The sequence below is a fragment of the Phascolarctos cinereus genome, unplaced genomic scaffold (genome assembly GCF_003287225.1).
Source record: "Phascolarctos cinereus isolate Bilbo 61053 unplaced genomic scaffold, phaCin_HiC Scaffold_4;HRSCAF=312, whole genome shotgun sequence".
Classification (NCBI taxonomy): domain Eukaryota; kingdom Metazoa; phylum Chordata; class Mammalia; order Diprotodontia; family Phascolarctidae; genus Phascolarctos; species Phascolarctos cinereus.
The window spans coordinates 677,898,337-677,915,873 of NW_027555847.1; the positions used below are offsets into that span (position 1 = coordinate 677,898,337).

General features: G+C 49.8%; 1 protein-coding gene across 7 annotated transcripts in view; it reads right to left on the bottom strand.

Annotated features, from left to right (window-relative positions):
- Positions 1-17,537, bottom strand: part of CRTC1 (CREB regulated transcription coactivator 1) — a 123,800-nt gene that overhangs the window by 5,997 nt on the left and 100,266 nt on the right. For 5 of the 7 annotated variants that reach the window (XM_021008931.2, XM_021008928.2, XM_021008929.2 and 2 more), the window contains 3 exons: positions 12,473-12,609; positions 9,710-10,009; positions 6,518-6,619 (listed from right to left, as the gene is read on the bottom strand). In XM_021008931.2, coding sequence (XP_020864590.1) covers positions 6,518-6,619; positions 9,710-10,009; positions 12,473-12,609 — 539 coding nt within the window. The remainder of the gene's footprint in view (positions 1-6,517; positions 6,620-9,709; positions 10,010-12,472; positions 12,610-17,537) is intronic. The other 2 variants (XM_021008932.2, XM_021008930.2) reach the window with 1 other exon arrangement.

Consider the following 17,537-nt stretch of genomic DNA (forward strand, 5'->3'; position numbering starts at 1 on the left):
GAGGAGCTCTCTCCATGACATCCCTGACAAGCTCGAGGAACTCTAGCCACAGGGAGTTCACTACTTCCCAAGGCAGTCAGTCTCTTCCAGGATGAGAACACTTTGATGAGTACAAAGCTCTTCTTCATTCGGAGCTGGAATCTGTCTCCCTGTTCCTTCCCTCCCTTGGTGGACTCTGACAAATTCCGTTAAGTTTAATGAAATCCAACAAAGGCACAGAGAAGAGAATTTTTCCTTTGACGACCAGGATATAAATAAACTTTAGCAACCATCGCCTGCCTAGTGAGTGTGAACAGGAACAGAATGACACTGTGCGGCCACACTGCAAAGATTTCGAGCACAAGATACAAGCACACAGCTAGACCACAGAGTCATTTCATTGAACAAGGGCTAGGAAAACACATAGCCAACTTCCTTCCAGAATCCTCCCCTCCAGAGCGTGTGTACACGTGTACACACACACACACCCCCACCCTCTGTGTCAGCCAGAATCCTCCATGAATGTCTCTTTTACAAATCTTCCAACAGCTCTTCGTAAGATGGAATCGATGTACAACCAGCACAGCACCTGCCTTTACTGAGCTATTAAAACAAGAGAAAGGAAATCTGTCTCCCAACAAGCTGAGCCTGCTGAAGGATGCCCACACCATGCTTGGACACCTGTGGTTTGGGCAAAAACAACTCACGTCCTGATAATCAAAGCAGGCCAAGGCTGAGCCAAGGAGGCAGGAGCCAGGTGCTCCCTGGGTAGACAGGGGGTGAATGGTAGTGGTTCCCCAGAATATAAGATGTCTACATGGACCCAGCCGAATCTCTAAGCCAGGCGGTGCTGGGATGACGTGCTCCCAGAAAGGCCTCAGTGAAGGCCCTTCTGAGAGAGGTCACAGGGGGGCGTTAGGATGACAAATTCTTGAGCTAGACTCAGATGTGTACGGGCCTGTGCAGCCCAAGCAGCTGCTGCCCCAGCAAAGGGAACTGGATTTAAAGGGAAAAGACCTGGATCTACCACTTACTAGGAGTAGGACCTTAGGCAAGTCTTTGTTCTCTCTCTGAGCCTTAGCCTGCTGATTTATAAGAAGAAAAAGTTGGCCTGGAAGATGTCTGAGGTAGCATATAGCTCTGCCATCTTAGGATTTCAACAAACTCTTCTTCTTTTTCATCCGGTTCCAGGATAATAGCTAATAATAGTTTACAATTTGCCAAGTACTTCTGTATATTACCCCCCGTGTAACTTTGCCTACAGCCTACCATCTTAATCCCAATTAAGACAATTTTATTTTCCAGGGCTTCACCTGAAGGTGGGAGAAGCAGGTGTTAGGGATGCCACAGAGAGCACAGTTGAGGCATGGATGGGTGCACTGGGGTTCCTGTTCAGCTCACAGCTTTTGTGACTGCATGAACAGACAGGAAAGCCCAGTGGTTGGCCCAACCTGGAGGAAGGAGCCATTCTGACTATCCTTTTGTTCTGCCTCTAGGGTGGTTTTCTTCAGGAGCAAGGGGCAGAGAAGGTGAACTCCAGTCATGGTCACTGGGCACATCACTGGGGATGAGAAACCATGAGACAAGTCATTTACACTGAGCTTTGGGTCTTGGAGAGACTGGACAGTCCAAAAGCTGGCAGATGCTCTCAGGCAGGGGCCACCACCACCTCTGATCTTGTCATCCCGCAGCTCATCTCCTGGGGGGCCTAATAATGGTGCTGAGGGACCAGTGGGGACAAGTCTCCCTCCTTAATTTCAGATGCATCATTGTCAGTGCACAGATGTCTATCTACCCTAAGCCCAGGATGTGGCAAAGCTTGTCATTTCCAACACAGTGCTCTGGGGCACACAGTAGATAGACACTTAAGTGTTTGCTGAGCTCCCCAAAGCCCCAAGGAGGTTAGGTGGTAGATGCCAAGTTCTCTCTAGATTTGGTCCAGAGGACCCAGCAAGAGCCTAATATACATTTCTGTTCAATTTTCCAAAGGCACTAAGGGGGCCAGGCAGTGGATGCCAGGTCTGTGAACTCTGTACCTGCTCCAGCAGCTAGCACAATGCTCTTAACTATCAGGGAACTGAACCAATTGATCAGGAGCCGTTTGGACATGATAGGTAGGCTAGAACCAAGTGTGCAGTACAAGAGGAGTAGGCCAAATCGAGGAGGGGTTAAGAAAGCATAAGCCACTAGAAATACCAGGTGGGCAGGAGATGGGCAGGGAGGCTGGGTCCAGGAGCTGTAGCTGGAAGATATTTCCCCACCTTCATCCCCTAGTTACAGCCTGATTTCTGTTTTGTCTTTAACCCTAATGACGAGGACCTACCGCCCAACAGAGTTTGGCCTATCCCCTTCTATGATACAAGTTCATCCCAACTTAATCCAGGGTCAGCCCCAACACCTTTACCATCACAAAGTACAAACATAAGAGGCAACCAGGACCAGATAACTTTTCTTTTCAAAGGCTTCTGGGACTGGCTCTCCCCAGTGCAAGCTTATACACGCTCAGCAAACAGAGTGAGTATAGAAGATTGGGGAGAGTGAGAGCCAGCTGACAGGAAGGACTGGCTTCAGCACCATGGAAGGCTGACCCTGGGAGTTTGGGGCCTCCACTCAACAGAAGATTCCTGCCTCTGCCCCCAAGTTTATTCACCACTAGTCATGAAGGCAGAGGCAAAGGCAGGGAGCCAACAAGCAGGCTTTTGACCTTCACACATTTACTCTCTGGAGTAAATCAGAATCAAGAGGTGCAAAGCAAGGCTGTGTGGATTGGGGCAAGAAGTTAACTGTCTACTGCATGGGAACAACCCCAAAAGAGATCCTCAAGTAGCACCTCAGGGCCCAAGGGTCATAAGTCAAGTGACGGGTAAGGCCTTCTGCCAAAACAACTCCCATCCTCACTTCCACCTTAGGTCTGCAATCTCTGGAGCATGAAAAAGCATTCCAGTGAAGGTCTGGGGAGTCAGAGGGTTCTAGCCCCGGCTCTGCCACTAACCACCTGAGGGACCCTGGGCAAATCGATCCTCCTCTTTGGGCCAGTTTTCTCATCTGGAAAATGTGAGTTGAACTAGCTGAGCCCTAAGCTACCAGCAAACTCTCATGTCCTAAGGTCTAAGGCCCCTTTCAGCTCAGACAAGAGAGTTACCCTGAGCTCCTTGTCTAAAGGCATGACAATGGACAGATGCATCGCATTTCCCAGGGCTCAGCTACTGGACCACTACCCTTGCCCTCCTCTTTCTCTAAGTATAACTTTCCAAGAGATCAGGATGAAGGCCCACAGTAACGGTTAGCAAGCGTGTTCTACACCACAAGAGCACAGAGGGTTCAGTTAATGGCAGGCTATACAGACACTGTGTTGACCAACACCATACAAAGGTTTTCAGTGGGAAAGTCCCTTCCAGGTGAGAAGTGGATGTCAGGAAAGAACATAACCAGCAAACAAAATGGAAAGAGAAAAATAGCCTACTTAAAGGCATATCCCTGTGAATGTGTTCATCTGAAAGAGTCAGAAGGCTTGGAGTAGGGAGATGTCACCTCCCTAAAGAGGCAGCCACATCAGATGAGGATGCTCTAAAGGAGTCATCAGTTCAAACCCCTAAGAAAATCTAGAGGGAGGGCCGCTACTCCTCTGGAAGCCATTCTGCGGCCCCTTGGAGAACATGATGGGCATTAGGTACTGTTTGGACAGCCCTCGGCAAAACCTCTCTTTCTACTGAAACCACCTAAATCACATACACCTAATGGGTGATGATCTTCCAGTTTTGAAAAATGACTCTAACCACCGACAAGGTATGGCTTCTGTCAGTGCCCTTCCTACATTCTGGTGGAGGTACTGGAGAGATAGGCAAAAGTTGGGGGCAGGGGATGGGGGGGAGACAAGGGGCCTAAGACAGGGCAAGCTTTATGATCTGATGCAGGGGGAACTTGTACCTTTGGGCAAGGGAAAGAGGAGCTGGAAGCTCCCCTATTCAGACCACCCACACGTTAACAGGATCTCAAAGCCCACCATTACAGCCACCCCTTTGGGCTAATCAATGGCCTTTCCAAGAATCCCCAGGATGGGGCTGAAACTTTCTGAATGGTTTTGTGGGATTGGTTTCAGAGAAGAGAGAGAACAGGTGTTGGACAAGGAGCGAGAGGGCACTAGAAGGACGCGAACCCTGTCTACTTCGTCCCGGGTTTGGATAATACTAACACTGGGCTGCCCAGACAGCCCATCTACCCATCTGCCCAATGAGCAACGGCAGGAGAACGTTCTATTGTGTTTTTCCTGACGTAGCAGGGAGAAGATTCTCCTCCTTTTTCTCGTTGGCCTGTGGGAAATAGAGCCAAACATACAAACGTTGCAGAGTTTCAATCTCAACAGCCAACAACAATGTCAGGTCCAGGTCTTGCTAAACGTGCCTGGCCTGTGGAAAACAGAGCCAGACACATCCTATGACAACTGGCTCTTGGTCAAGGAGCTGTTCAAACAGAAAAGGCAGGCAGGGCGTGTTAGTACTGTAGGAATGCTGGTGGCGAGGCGCTATTCTGGTCTGTCTCTAGGATGTGTCCCGGATGAGAGAGGGTGACATGAAACCCCAGGACCTGCAGGACCTGGGGAACCCCCTGACTGGCTGCAGAAGGTGGCGTTGCTTACAAATCCCCCAATAATTAAGACCTGGGATGCACAAGGTGAATCCTGGGAAGGAGAGGTATCATTCTGGGACCTTGAGCACTCCATGGCCAATGGCCACAAGGCAGCCAGCAGAGCAGACCCAAGGGCAGGCCTGCAGAGTAGGAGCGCAGGCTTGAGAAGCATTACAGACAACCAGGCAGGCACCGGGCAGCTGCTCTAGCATCCTGGCACCCTGCAGTGATAACCCTTTCATAACATGATTCCTCAGCAGCCCTGGATTTGCTCTTGACTAGCTCACTACTGAGTTCAGCTCTCTGGATCTTAGCTTTCTACTGTCAAGTAGAAATATCCCTAACCTGTCTAATTCACATGGCTCTTATAAAAACTATTCCAACAGATTGGTGATACCATCAATTTGGAAGTTCCCTCCAATGACGCAGTGCCTAACAGGCTTGTTATAAAAAGAGCATTTTATGCATTATAAAAGGCATTGTACACATGGGCTAGTATTGGTAATTATTACTCCCTTGTTAATAAAATCCCTAGATGAACTAGGTATGGCTTGAGATTGGTCCAAAGGGAAGTGGATTCTTAGAGCCACAAGAACCATGTGGATGATGACAACAGCAGTCAGAGAAAATGGACAAGGACCTGGGGTCTAGAGAAGCAAGCCCATGAGCCCCATTCTGCCTGGGAAATAGCTCTGGGACCACAAGGCAGGCAGTGGGGTACCTGATGGATGGACCCAGTCGCTGAGGCTTGGGCTGGCATAAAGTGCTTCAAGCCTGTGGGCTCACAGCTGACAGAAGCATCAGCAGCCAGGGATGGAAGCCTGCATCAGAGTCCTGAGACATGAGCTGCACCCCAGATCTGCTACCACTTGGGTTTGTGGTCTCCGAAAAGTTCTTTTCTTTTTCTGAGTCTCCATTTCCTCAGATACCATATGGGGACAGTGACTCTGTCACTAGCTCTTTTCCCTCAGTCACTGGGAGGGAAGTATGTTTTTTAAGACAGAAAGTGCTACAGAAATGCAGGCTGTGATGATGGGAAACCCAGAGGACCTGACATCTCCAGCCTTGCCTTGCCTCTCCTTCCTCAGTGGCTGTGTCTGACAGGACAGAGCAGAGACAAGCAAAAGATCTTCACCCTCAGCCTTTCTAGGATCGACTCAGGCCACGAAACCTCCTCTATTAAAATCCCAAAGGCCCCATTTGTACAAGACTTGGTCACTAGGGCAAAACAGGCTCACAGGAGGTTCAAGCTGGCTGGTAGCTGCAATGACAACGGATGAGCTATCTGCTGGTCATAGAAATGGTAGAAACATTAAAACGATCTTGACTAACACAACCAAGTTACAAACCTGACTTTGGCTTCACACCCTATGCTGTCTGTAAGTCAATGTCATTTGTAAGGTCCCTCGAGCCAACGATGCCATGGACACCACAGGATTTAGGGGCAGCATCACAGAACACAAGAACAGAAACCTGGTCTCCCCAGCAGCGGTGCCAGGAGCTAAGGTCCCTTCCAGATCTACATTCTATGCTCCAGAACTACGACGCTGTAATTCTGATACGATGACAGCCACTAGCTCTGACATTGTCCTCGTCACAATCCCAAGCAAACACTTCTCCATTCAGCTGTTATTGCTTTGTCTTAGCGTGAATGGCCTTAGAGGAGGTACAGGTCTGAGACGTTCTCCCGGAAGCCAGAGAACCCTGCTGAGCCAGCCAGAGCCCCTTCTCTCCGTGAATGAAAAGGAGTAGCCTTCTCTGGCTAGTGAAACACTCTGTATCTGAGTGGGAGCAGACAGGATGAGACACCAGTGAAGCATGAGGCACAGACAGTGACAGTGAGTGACCGTGGGCTGGCAATGGACACACTGGAGACAAGAAGCAAGGCTTGTGGAAGCACAGAGTCCCTTACTTGAGGGGAGCTGCCGGGAGAGAAGCCTTGATTGGAGACAGGAGAGGTGGGAGACTGGTTGGCTGGGGAGCCAGCATTACTGCGGTACTGCTGGAGTGAACCCTACAGAACAACACAGAATTAAAGACCATGGGATCGATGGCAGGTTGAGAGGTTATATACTCATTGGTGCCTAGCTGGAAATGCTCATCAGCAATACCAAGCCAGGACGATGCAGCTGTCACAGCGAGCAGGAACCCTGGGTTCACACACCACAGGCTGGACTCAAGCTCACTGGAGGGGCCCCGATGGTCAGTGAAGGTTTTCAAAGACCACGGTCTTTATGTGGCTCACTCAGGACAGCAGAACCCCAGCATCACTTTATTTTCTGGCCACACAGATTTGGCTGGCCTCTCACATCCTCTCAGGACAGTGCTAAAAAAAAAAAAGGCTGATGTAGCTATAACACATCTGGCGACAAGGTAGGAATCAGAGTGATATCACCAATGCTGGATCATAAAGGGGTTCTACTGTGTCTATAGCCTGCTGGCCAAGAGAAGCTGGGTACGGCCCAGACTCTCAATACTCTCCACTTCCAGTCTATCCTGGCCCCTCCCCATTCTGCTTTCCCCTCCCCTCCCCCACCCTCTTTGCTTCAAAGACAGGGCCCCAGTCTGAGCACCACAGCAAGTCCAAACAGATATACATATCTCTACTTTAATTTGTTTAATACACACTAACTCCCAAGCCTTACACCCTCCTTCCCACTTAGAGGTTATACTGAGGGTGCTTTGAAAATTCCACCCTTTATACTCAGCCTCATTTTAATCTGTTTCTTTGACATCCTTTTTATAAAGGTCACTTTTCTCTGGCAGAGGCCACAGTTAGCACTTAGGTGGTCAGGTTATTTGAGCACAGGGTAAGTTAGACTTAGGTGAAGGGCCTAGGGTCAAAATGATTTCTCACATTCTCTGGGAGGTTACTGTGAATAAGGGTTCCAAGGTATCTGGGAAGGAGCTTTCCTAAGAAGATCTCCAACCATCCTGAGGCCCTCTTCTAAGATACTGTACTGGGAATTCAGGTACAAATGATTTATCTGCAAATGGGAAGTCCTACAAGGAATCAAACTACCTCCACGCAGGTCTTCCTAGGAGACAGTAATGTACCACGTGGGAGCAAGCCCACTCAGCAGAAAACAATAATCAGAATTAATTAAGTGGGCAGGAGAGCCCCTCAAAGCCTCTTCCCGGGACTGCTCCAGACAAAGAGAGCTCCCTATCAGAAGCCTGGGATGGAAATGCCCAAGGACCTGCAGCCCCCTTCAGGGGCACTACAGTGGGTCCTTGAAGCAGCTAGGGATAAGTCTCATCCAGTGATTTTGGGGGAGCTACTTGCAGATGCCACAGAGTGATTCCTGTTATCATTTCCACAAAAGGCAGAGAGCTGATCTTGGAAAGAACTGGCTTCAAGTTTTGCCTTGGACACGTGCAGGCTGTGTGACCCAGGGCTCTAAGTCGCAGAGGTGTTGGCCTGTGTTGGAAGTAGGAGCTCCTCATGTTGATGAAAATGCAGGTTCAATCTCTATCCCTCTCTCTCTATCATTTCCATTACTTGAAAATGAAAACTCGAAGGCTTGGAATTTCCAGGGTTTGGCTCTTTTTATGTGTGAAAAGATTGAAAGCAAGTATAGAACATTTGGATTTGATTCTGCAAAAATTCACAGCTAGGAAGGGCCAGTATGCAGGTTCAGATTTGTCCTGTCATTTTTTTCTCTTTGGTATCCAAATCCATATTCTCTGTTGGTGGAGGGATCCTACCTTTCTTGGGCCCTTCTCTTCTCTGGCTGGGGCCAAAGCAACGGCCTCCCTTGTCAGAGAATCATAGGAAATGGTGGGCTCTCTCACCAAGGGACAAGGACAGCTCTATTGATTCCTGTATCTCTCTGGAGCTGTCCAAGAAACCATGGTGGTCGCTCTACCACTCATTTCTCACTTGCCTTATACCTATATACCCTGTGTACCATTCCCAGTGAGGACACAGAAGAACAAAGGAGTCCTTCAATGGGGAAGAAATAGGGCACAGCACCAAGTGTCGTCAAAGCCTCAAGTGTTGGTGGGCACCCCAAGGTAGAGAAAAGTACTTCTTGTCTTCTCTTGTAGGACTCATTCTGCACTGTGGTTGGAGAGCTTGCTCCACCATCTTGTCTCTCCTTTCCTTCCTGAGCTCCTTCTCCCCGACACTTTCAGGAAAGCCGAGGCACCTAAGGTGGCCCTCAGCTCTTCGTGGTGCCAGTTCTCGGAACCTTGCCCCTCCTTCCACAGGAAGCACCATGCTAATGGCTCCCTCTCTGGAGATGGCAGCCCACTAACTTGTGACAACTGCTTGGATGCTGCTGAGTCAGAAAAAAACACTCCAAGTTCATCTGAAGAAGCTGCCATTATCAGATGCATAGTAGTGACTCACTGTGCTTAAAATGAGGAGCCTGACAAACTTTAAAAGCCGTTCCTCACTCAGCAGCCACAACTGATCACAAATGGCACATTCTAATGAGCTCTGAGCCTTGATCAATTCTATTCTGCGGCTGCCAGCACATAGCACAGGAGGGAGGACACTACCCCCAGGACCCAAAGGGATCTAGCTGCATTTGTTAGCTCAGATAAGCACCTACTTTAACTCCCCTGACATCCCTTGCCCCACCTATGTGGCCTCCCACTTTGGCTAGCCCCTTCAAGAAGACGCTGGCATACATCCATAGGTCCAGGTGGCCCATGTTCCACCTTCACATTTGGAGTGCAAACTCCTGGAGGCCCTGAGGGGCCCAGCAATGGGCCATGCATTTCGGGGCAGAGAACCCGACTGGCTTATGCGTGGCCTCTCAAGGGTGGCCATCAGTCATCACGTGATATCTGTGAGGTCACAGAAGGACCCCAGTGCACCAACAGAAGGAGAACCCAGCCTGACAAAATCAAGCTTCTTCTGACATACCCAAAGGAAGTGTTAAAAGACTTAATGTACACATGTACCTCAGCCACAATGAGAAGCCGGTGAGGCTCTGCAGAGGGCAGAGGAAGGCCCTCACCCTGCTTGAGTCTATACATACAGAGCTCCATCTCCTCCCAGCTCCAAGGCCCCCCCGCCACCCTCCGCCCAATCTCAGCTGCAGACATCTGCATCTTTTACTGTGTCCTTCAGGCTTCAACACCACAAACTTACCGAGGTGATGTCTATTCCCATCGACGGCTGGGCCTGGTTGCCTGGAGGGGACTGGGGGATAGTAGATGGTACTGTGACCGAGAGAGGGGGCAGTGGCGGCCCCCGCTGTAAACCCGAGCTCGGCATTAAAGGGGTGGTCTGGGAGAGACTGCTTGGCACCTGGGGCTGCTGGGGCTGTGACTGGGGCTGCTGCTGCGGAGGCTGCTGAGGCGGCGGTGGCGGCGGCTGCTGGGAACTCGCTTGAGTGAAAAAGGAGTACGGCAGCTGCTGCTCCAGGGACAGAGCGTCCATAGCCACGGCCTGAGGAGGGGAGACACAAGACGGCAAAAGATGTCAAACCATTCCTCCAAGAGCATCTGCTAACTACAACAATGGGCAGTGAAGGCAAGTGAGCACCTTTCAAATCCAATCCACACACAATGTATGTGATTCTGGGCTGACTAGCTGATCTCCAAAGCTGGGAGGAATGTGAACTTTCTGTCTGCCACTTGTCTGTGAGTCAACAAACCCCATGGAATGGGCATTATCTGCAGACGGCAATGTCGTCATCTGTAAAATGGCATGGACAATAACAACAGTGATCACAGTTCGTAGTTCTAAAGAGCCTCATCTCGGACAGAGCCCCTTCCATCCATTCTGTCCTCTGACCTTCACAACACTTAGAAGGTCGGTCAGGCTAATGATGGGTTTGTTTGTTTGGTTGGTTTTTTACAAAGGAGAAAACCGAGGCCCCAAGAGGGCAAATGACTCAGCCAAAGTCACTCAGCTGTTAAGCGGCTGGCCTGGGTTTCCTGATTCACAGCCAGTGTCAGTGCTAGGGGCCTGCACTCAATAGCCATGGGACAACCTGTCCAGGCCTCATTCTTCCTCTGGGGCACGACTCTCTTCCCCAGGAGCTCTGAGGGAGCAGCTGTGGCCCATGGGTTGGAGCCTCTCCAGGACCCCGCCCTCTCACATAAAGGTGTGAACTGAGTTTCACCCCTCCCTCAGGGCACTCGAGCCTTAGTCCTGACTCCATCTTCTGCCAGCTCCTTCCTGAGGCCTGCTTTGACTTGGGGCTTGACAGCGAGGTTTGTATCCAAGACTCCTTAGGACTAGTCTACACAGAGGTTTTTGCTGCTAATGTGCCTCCCCTCCTTGTCTCTAGGGCCAGACTCAGGAGCTGCTCATAGGTTTACAGACGTAAAAGCTGAAAGGGGACTCTGCTGACATCAAGTCTCACCCTCTCATTTTATGGATAAGGAAACAGAGGTTTGGAGCTATGGAGAGACAACTGAGGGTCACAAAGCTAGTAAATATCAGAGGCAGGACTTGAACTTGGGGCTTCCCCATTCCAAGGCCAGCATTTCCTCCACTATGCAAAGCTGCCCTCTTTTGGTTTTAATGGCACTTCAGGCTCACTAGGGCATGGACATACACCATAAGCTTAGCCAAAAGAATCACTGAGGAGGTTCAATTTACTGAGAAAAAATAATCACACAATGCATTCTAAATTCAAATGTGACAGGGCCTCGGTCTTCCCATCTGTAAAATGAGGATACTAATTCTGCCTCATAGCTTTGGGTAAAGATTAAATGAGAAAAGGCATGAAAAGCATAGTGCAATCACAGGGCACTGCACACATCTAAGTTACCATCAATGTCACTGGCTTAGACAGGGCTACTACAAGGAAATCATTTTATGAACTTTAAAGCACCGCACAGTGTGCGTCATTAAGGTGGTCAGTGACCGCCCTCTGTGCACCTGAGAGATGGATGGGCCTGGCAGACAGGGCAGGAAGGTCTGTTCCAGTCTTACCCTGGACACCAGCAAGGCATTTATTTCTCTCCACTTGTTTTCTCATTGTCAATTGGAGGGGACCTGACTCATGAGTTTCTCGTGAGGCTCAAATAACATAATGTATGTAGAGTGCTGTGAGGTCAACACCAATTGTTAACATTATGCCATGGAGATATTTGAGAGGAGGCAGTGCCAATCAGCAGAGGTAGAGCCGGCGAGCCCCGAGCTCGATGCCACCTGGCGGCCTGCCGGGACCAGCTGCCACGGCCCTTGGTAAAACCCTGCCGACACGGATGTGCCGCAGCACAAGGACACGCTTGATTTTCTGTACTGAACGCCCTTGGAAACCCCAGGGTGCACCTGGGAGCAGGCAGCAGTTACATGCTTGTGTGAAGAGGGGCATTTAAAATCTGAAGCTAGGAGGATTATGAGGAATCCTGGAATGTCGGGGCTCGGAGGGACCTTGGAGATTATCTAGTCCATTACTCCCATTTTATAGAAAGCTCACATTTATATAGCTTTTAAGATGCAGCAACCAAGGCCTTGGGGGAGGGAGGAGATGTAGACAGGCTGGGATTAGAACCCAGTACTACTGATGCTAAGTCCAGGCCATCTCCTAAGACACCAAGATGCTCCCACAGGACAGGGACAGGGCACACTGAAGGCACTTAATAAATATGCAATGAATAACAGCTTTCCTTCTTCCTCTGGGATAAGTATTTTATGCCCATTCTACAGATGAGGAAACTGAGGTTCAAAGACCGTTCAATGTGGTTTGCAAGCAGCAGAACTAGCCCTCAGGGTCTTGACTTCCTAGTCCAGGGCTCTCTCCACTCCACCACACCGGCGCCTCCAAAGCTGGGCCATTTCTGAGTCTGGGGTCAAATACAAACTTGGATAGCCCAAACCAGGCAGCTCATCTGTCTTCTCTCCACGTCCAGCCTAACAAATGTGCTCTCTCAAAGGTGACAGGCTCCCATGTACCTGAGTGATTGGCGACAGAGGGGAGAGCGTGGGAGACATCTGCTGGCTCTGCTGCCGTCTTGACTCCGCGTTCAGGGACAGGGGGCTGACTGCTGGCTGACGGTGCTGTTGGGAGGAACCTGGAGTCGCCAGCATGCCTGAAATTCAAGAAGTAGCCAGCTCGTGGGCCAGGGCCCTGATCCCTCCTGGACTCGTTCTGCTGAACATTGGTTCTGGTGGGATCCGATCCTACAGCTCATATCCCACCCCTTCCAGCTAAAAATAAAATTTAACCCTTCCAGTGATTAGGCCAGCACAATGGACCCTGTGACTGGCTCCTGTGCTGGCTGAGTAGTTCAGCCACCCATGATCTTCTGGGGACAAGAGAGTCCCTGGGATTGGGCAGTGATAAGGGCAGAGGCACCCTGACATCAATGCTACTCCATTCAAAGCTCTGAGAGCCAGAGAATCACTGAATCACAGAGACGGAAAGAACTGCAGAAATCATGTACTCCAAACTCCTGTTGGAAACATGAATCATTACTACAATGCCCCACAAGGACATTCCCAAATTATAGAACCTAGAAAGGTCCAGTCATCCTCAGAGTGTTTGAAAAGTATTAAACAATAGTAAACACTTATATAGCTTCAAAGAATGCCAGATCTGAGAGGGCCCTTAAAACAGAAAATGTCAGAACTGGGAGGGGGCCTTTAGAACACAGAATGTCAGAGTGGGGGGGGCCTTTAGAATAGAGAATGTCAGAGCTGGGAGGGCCCTTAGAACAAAGAATGTCAGAGCTGGGAGGGCCCTTAGAACACAGGATGTCAGAGCTGGGAGGGCCCTTAGAACAGAGAATGTCAGAACTGAGGGGGCCTTTAGAACACAGGATGTCAGAGCTGGGAGGGCCCTTAGAACAGAGAATGTCAGAGCTGGGAGGGCCCTTAGAACAGAGAATGTCAGAGCTGGGAGGGCCCTTAGAACAGAGAATGTCAGAGCTGGGAGGGCCCTTAGAACAGAGAATGTCAGAGCTGGGAGGGCCCTTAGAACAGAGAATGTCAGAGCTGGGAGGGCCCTTAGAACAGAGAATGTCAGAGCTGGGAGGGCCCTTAGAACAGAGAATGTCAGAGCTGGGAGGGCCCTTAGAACACAGGATGTCAGAGCTGGGAGGGCCCTTAGGATACAGGATGCCACAGCTGGGAGGGCCCTTAGAACCCAGGATGTCAGAGCTGGGAGGGCCCTTAGAACAGAGAATGTCAGAGCTGGGAGGGCCCCTAGAACACGGGATGTCAGAGCTGGGAGGGTCCTTAGAACAGGGAATGTCAGAGCTAGGAGGGCCCTTAGAACCCAGGATGTCAGAGCTGGGAGGGCCCTTAGAACAGAGAATGTCAGAGCTGGGAGGGCCCTTAGAACAGAGAATGTCAGAGCTGGGAGGGCCCTTAGAACACAGGATGTCAGAGTTGGGAGGGCCCTTAGGATACAGGATGCCACAGCTGGGAGGGCCCTTAGGACACAGAATGTCAGAGCTGGGAGGGCCCTTAGAACACAGGATGTCAGAGCTGGGAGGGCCCCTAGAACACGGGATGTCAGAGCTGGGAGGGCCCTTAGAACAGAGAATGTCAGAGCTGGGAGGGCCCTTAGAACACAGGATGTCAGAGCTGGGAGGGCCCCTAGAACACAGGATGTCAGAGCTGGGAAGGCCCTTAGAACAGAGAATGTCAGAGCTGGGAGGGCCCTTAGAACCCAGGATGTCAGAGCTGGGAGGGCCCTTAGAACAGGGAATGTCAGAGCTGAGAGGGCCCTGAGGGAACATCTCGTCACACTCCCTTTACGTAGCTGAGGGAAATGAGATCCTTGACCAAGGATAACTGGTAGAGCCTGGACTCAAACCCAGGCCTCCCGACTCCAAGTCCAAGGCTTTTCTCAGCAGCCTTAATTTCTTTGGCTTTAAAAAAATTTTAAATTTAACATCCATCCACAAAACAAGCAAACTGACAAACAAGATAAAATTTCATATCAAAAACCTTCCATGTTTAGCAAAATAATACCCAACAAAGGAAAAATGCTGTTGCTGTTCAGTCATTTCAGTCTTGTCTGGTTCTTTGTGCCCCATCTGGGGTTTTCTTGGCAAAGATACTGGGAGGGTTTGCCACTTCCTTCTCTAGTTCATTTTACAGACAAGGAAACTGAGGCAAACAGGGTTCAGTGACTTGCCCAGGGTCACCCAGCTAGTGTCTAAGGCCAAATTTGAAGTCAGGAAGATGAGTCTTCCTGACTCCAGGCCCAGCAGCTGAAGCAACATTAACCCAACAGGAATGGATTTGCTCTGTCTGCGAGGTTCCTTCCAAATCTGCCTCAGGCTCTGCTGCCTTGGGTTGTGCTTCTATCAGTCAGCTATAGCTGTAGTCAACGTGTATCCTGTTTCTGGATGGTTGATTTTGTCTCCTGCCTCTTTATCTGCCCCTTTTTATAGTTCCTTTTTATCCCCCTCACTATTTACTGTTTTGTTGTTTAACCAGACCCCTCATTTCAGGATGTCTGGTCTGGTACTCTGCCAGGGCACAGGGACGGTCCTGGGCTTTCTGAAGCTCTCTCAGCTGAGCACAAAGCCTAGAAGCTCCTCACAGCAGCCAGGGGACAGACTCGGGCTCTGATACAGGAGGACTGGCCTCGTAGAGTAAGGAGAGGCTCAACACCTGAGGGCAGGCTGTTAGGGAACAAGTCTGTCTTGGCGTGGCAGAAAGAGGACCCACCTCAATGAAGTCACAGACATGCAAGATGTTGCCGGTCTACTATGAAGCATGGGACCTCACTCTCAACACGCTCTTTCAGCACATTTGGCTCGGCGGCCAGTGCTTCTCTGCATGTCTATCATCAAACCTGACTCCTTTTGGGAGGTGACATGGAAGGGATGCTGCTGCTCCAACGTGCTGTCAGAAGAACAGAAGCTCTGGGAGACAGGTTCTGTTAAGCTGGAAAGGTTTCTAGAGTGAGCCCAGCACGGATGATCACCCAGCCTGGTGATCATTTGAAAGCCTACTGCCTCGATGCCACTCCACCATACCATTTCCTATTTCAGGTACTGCTGCTTTCCTGTTGTTCCCAGCTCTTTAGAGAATCACATGATTTTTCACAGCTGAAAGGAGCCCTTACAGCTGAATCTAGGGTGGGCTGCTTCTCCTCACTGGCGTCCATGACCCCCCGAAGCAAAGGCCACCTGGGGATGTCTGAAGGAGAGCCCTTCTCAGAACAAGGCTTTTTAAGGTATAAAATACAATCCAGAGGAGTATAAAAGAAACCAATTCTTTTGAAATACAGATATCAAAACATTTTTTTAAAAAAGAATTCAGGGACTCCACATGAAGAAGCCCTGATCTAGATCAAAGTCTAATTCTCATTTTCCACACAGGAAACTGAGGCTGAGACAAGAGGCGTGTTTTGCCTAGGAGGGGGCCCCACAGCAAGTAAGCAAAGAGCTGGGATCTGAAGCCCGCGAGGCCTTCTAATTCCCAAGTGAAGGTTCTTTCCATTGCACCACACTATCTGTCTAATGGGCCCAGGAAAAAAAGAAAAAAAGAGTTTCATATGGAAGCCAGACAGGTTTCTAAAATGACAGGGGCCAAATGCTGGGCTGCTAACCAAGCTGATGTGGCCTCACATGCTTCCTAAAACAACCCGAAATCTAAATGAGATAGAGAGGATAGGCTTTGGAACTTGGAATTCACTGTAACAACTCACGTTATCTCTGCAAGATGCCTAAGGTGAACTCAAAGAGGAGTCCTAGTGATGACAGGAGGATCCTAGGATCTGGTTGGAAGAGAGCTAAGAGAGCAATCCAACTTGACCACTTTACAGATGAGGAAATTGAGGCCTACAGGGGCTAAGGGATGTGCCCAAGGGTCAGATGTCTTTTGACTTCAAATAGTCTTCGCACTCCACACCAAACAAGTAATGAGTCAAAATCTGCTCTGCTTGACTGCACAAAACATTTGCTCAAGGGGGCCACCCAGAAAATTCCCCTGCCCAGGAGAACCTTTCCACCCTCTAGTCTTTTAACATTCCCCACCCACCCACCCACTCCCAATCTGCAGATTTCATTGCCTTTCCATTTCTGATGAGGAGCTGGGGGCAGGATTTCAACAAATGAGGACAGAAACCAGAAAGGAGCTAAGTCGTCATCCAGGAGACACAGACCTCTTTCTTCTTTGTTGTCCAAGGGCCTGAGTGGCTGGTCTGGGCGGTAAGTACAGTATGTGCCAGAGGCCAGCAGCTCTTGCTTGATTTAAAATGCAAAAAGCCTTGCCAAGTGACCTGCTCTCCCTGGCAAATGCACAAACAATCAAACATATGTCAAACATTATGAGATTCGACTCTTCTTACACTAACAACCAGGCCGCCCTTCAGTGTGTGAGTCCTCCTGCTAGGTACAAGGCAACATTCTCAAGTCTATTATTTTCATATGTGTATATTCTACTCCATTTGTTTAGACTCAGTATAGTTTTGAGGTACATTATCCTTGGGAGTGCTTTGAAAGGATTGCCAAGGGCACTCTGGCAAAGGCACTGAATGAGCACTGCTGGAGGCTGCTGCAGATTTGAGCTGATAAAACAAGGAACAGAAAATAGAAGGTGTCTGGAGGAGGATATCAAGAGACTCAGTGAACCCCCATCTGACTTCCAGACCTCACGCACAGCACCTCTACTGGGAGCTAGCAGACCTACATGGGAATGTTCAGAGGCTGGTGCCCCGTCTCTAATTAGCAAAGCCCTTCTCATCAAGCCCTCCACATGCTCCAGGCCTGTGTGGCAGCCGCCTGAAGGGAAAAGGCCCCATTGTACTCGGCCAATGTCACAGGAGCACAGCTTTAAACCTTAGAGATCATAACGTCCAATGCACATGGAAACCAAGGCTTACAGAAAGGAGACTTGTCCAAGGTCAGAAAGAGAGTTAAGAAGTAGGACAGGGATTTGAATTCAGAACCTCTGACTCCACCGTCAGTCATTTCCCTTGAGTCAGACAAAGCAAGTGGCAAATGCTCTGCGCCCAAACCCCCAGCCTCAGCCTGATCCCGAAGGCAATCTCCAAGTC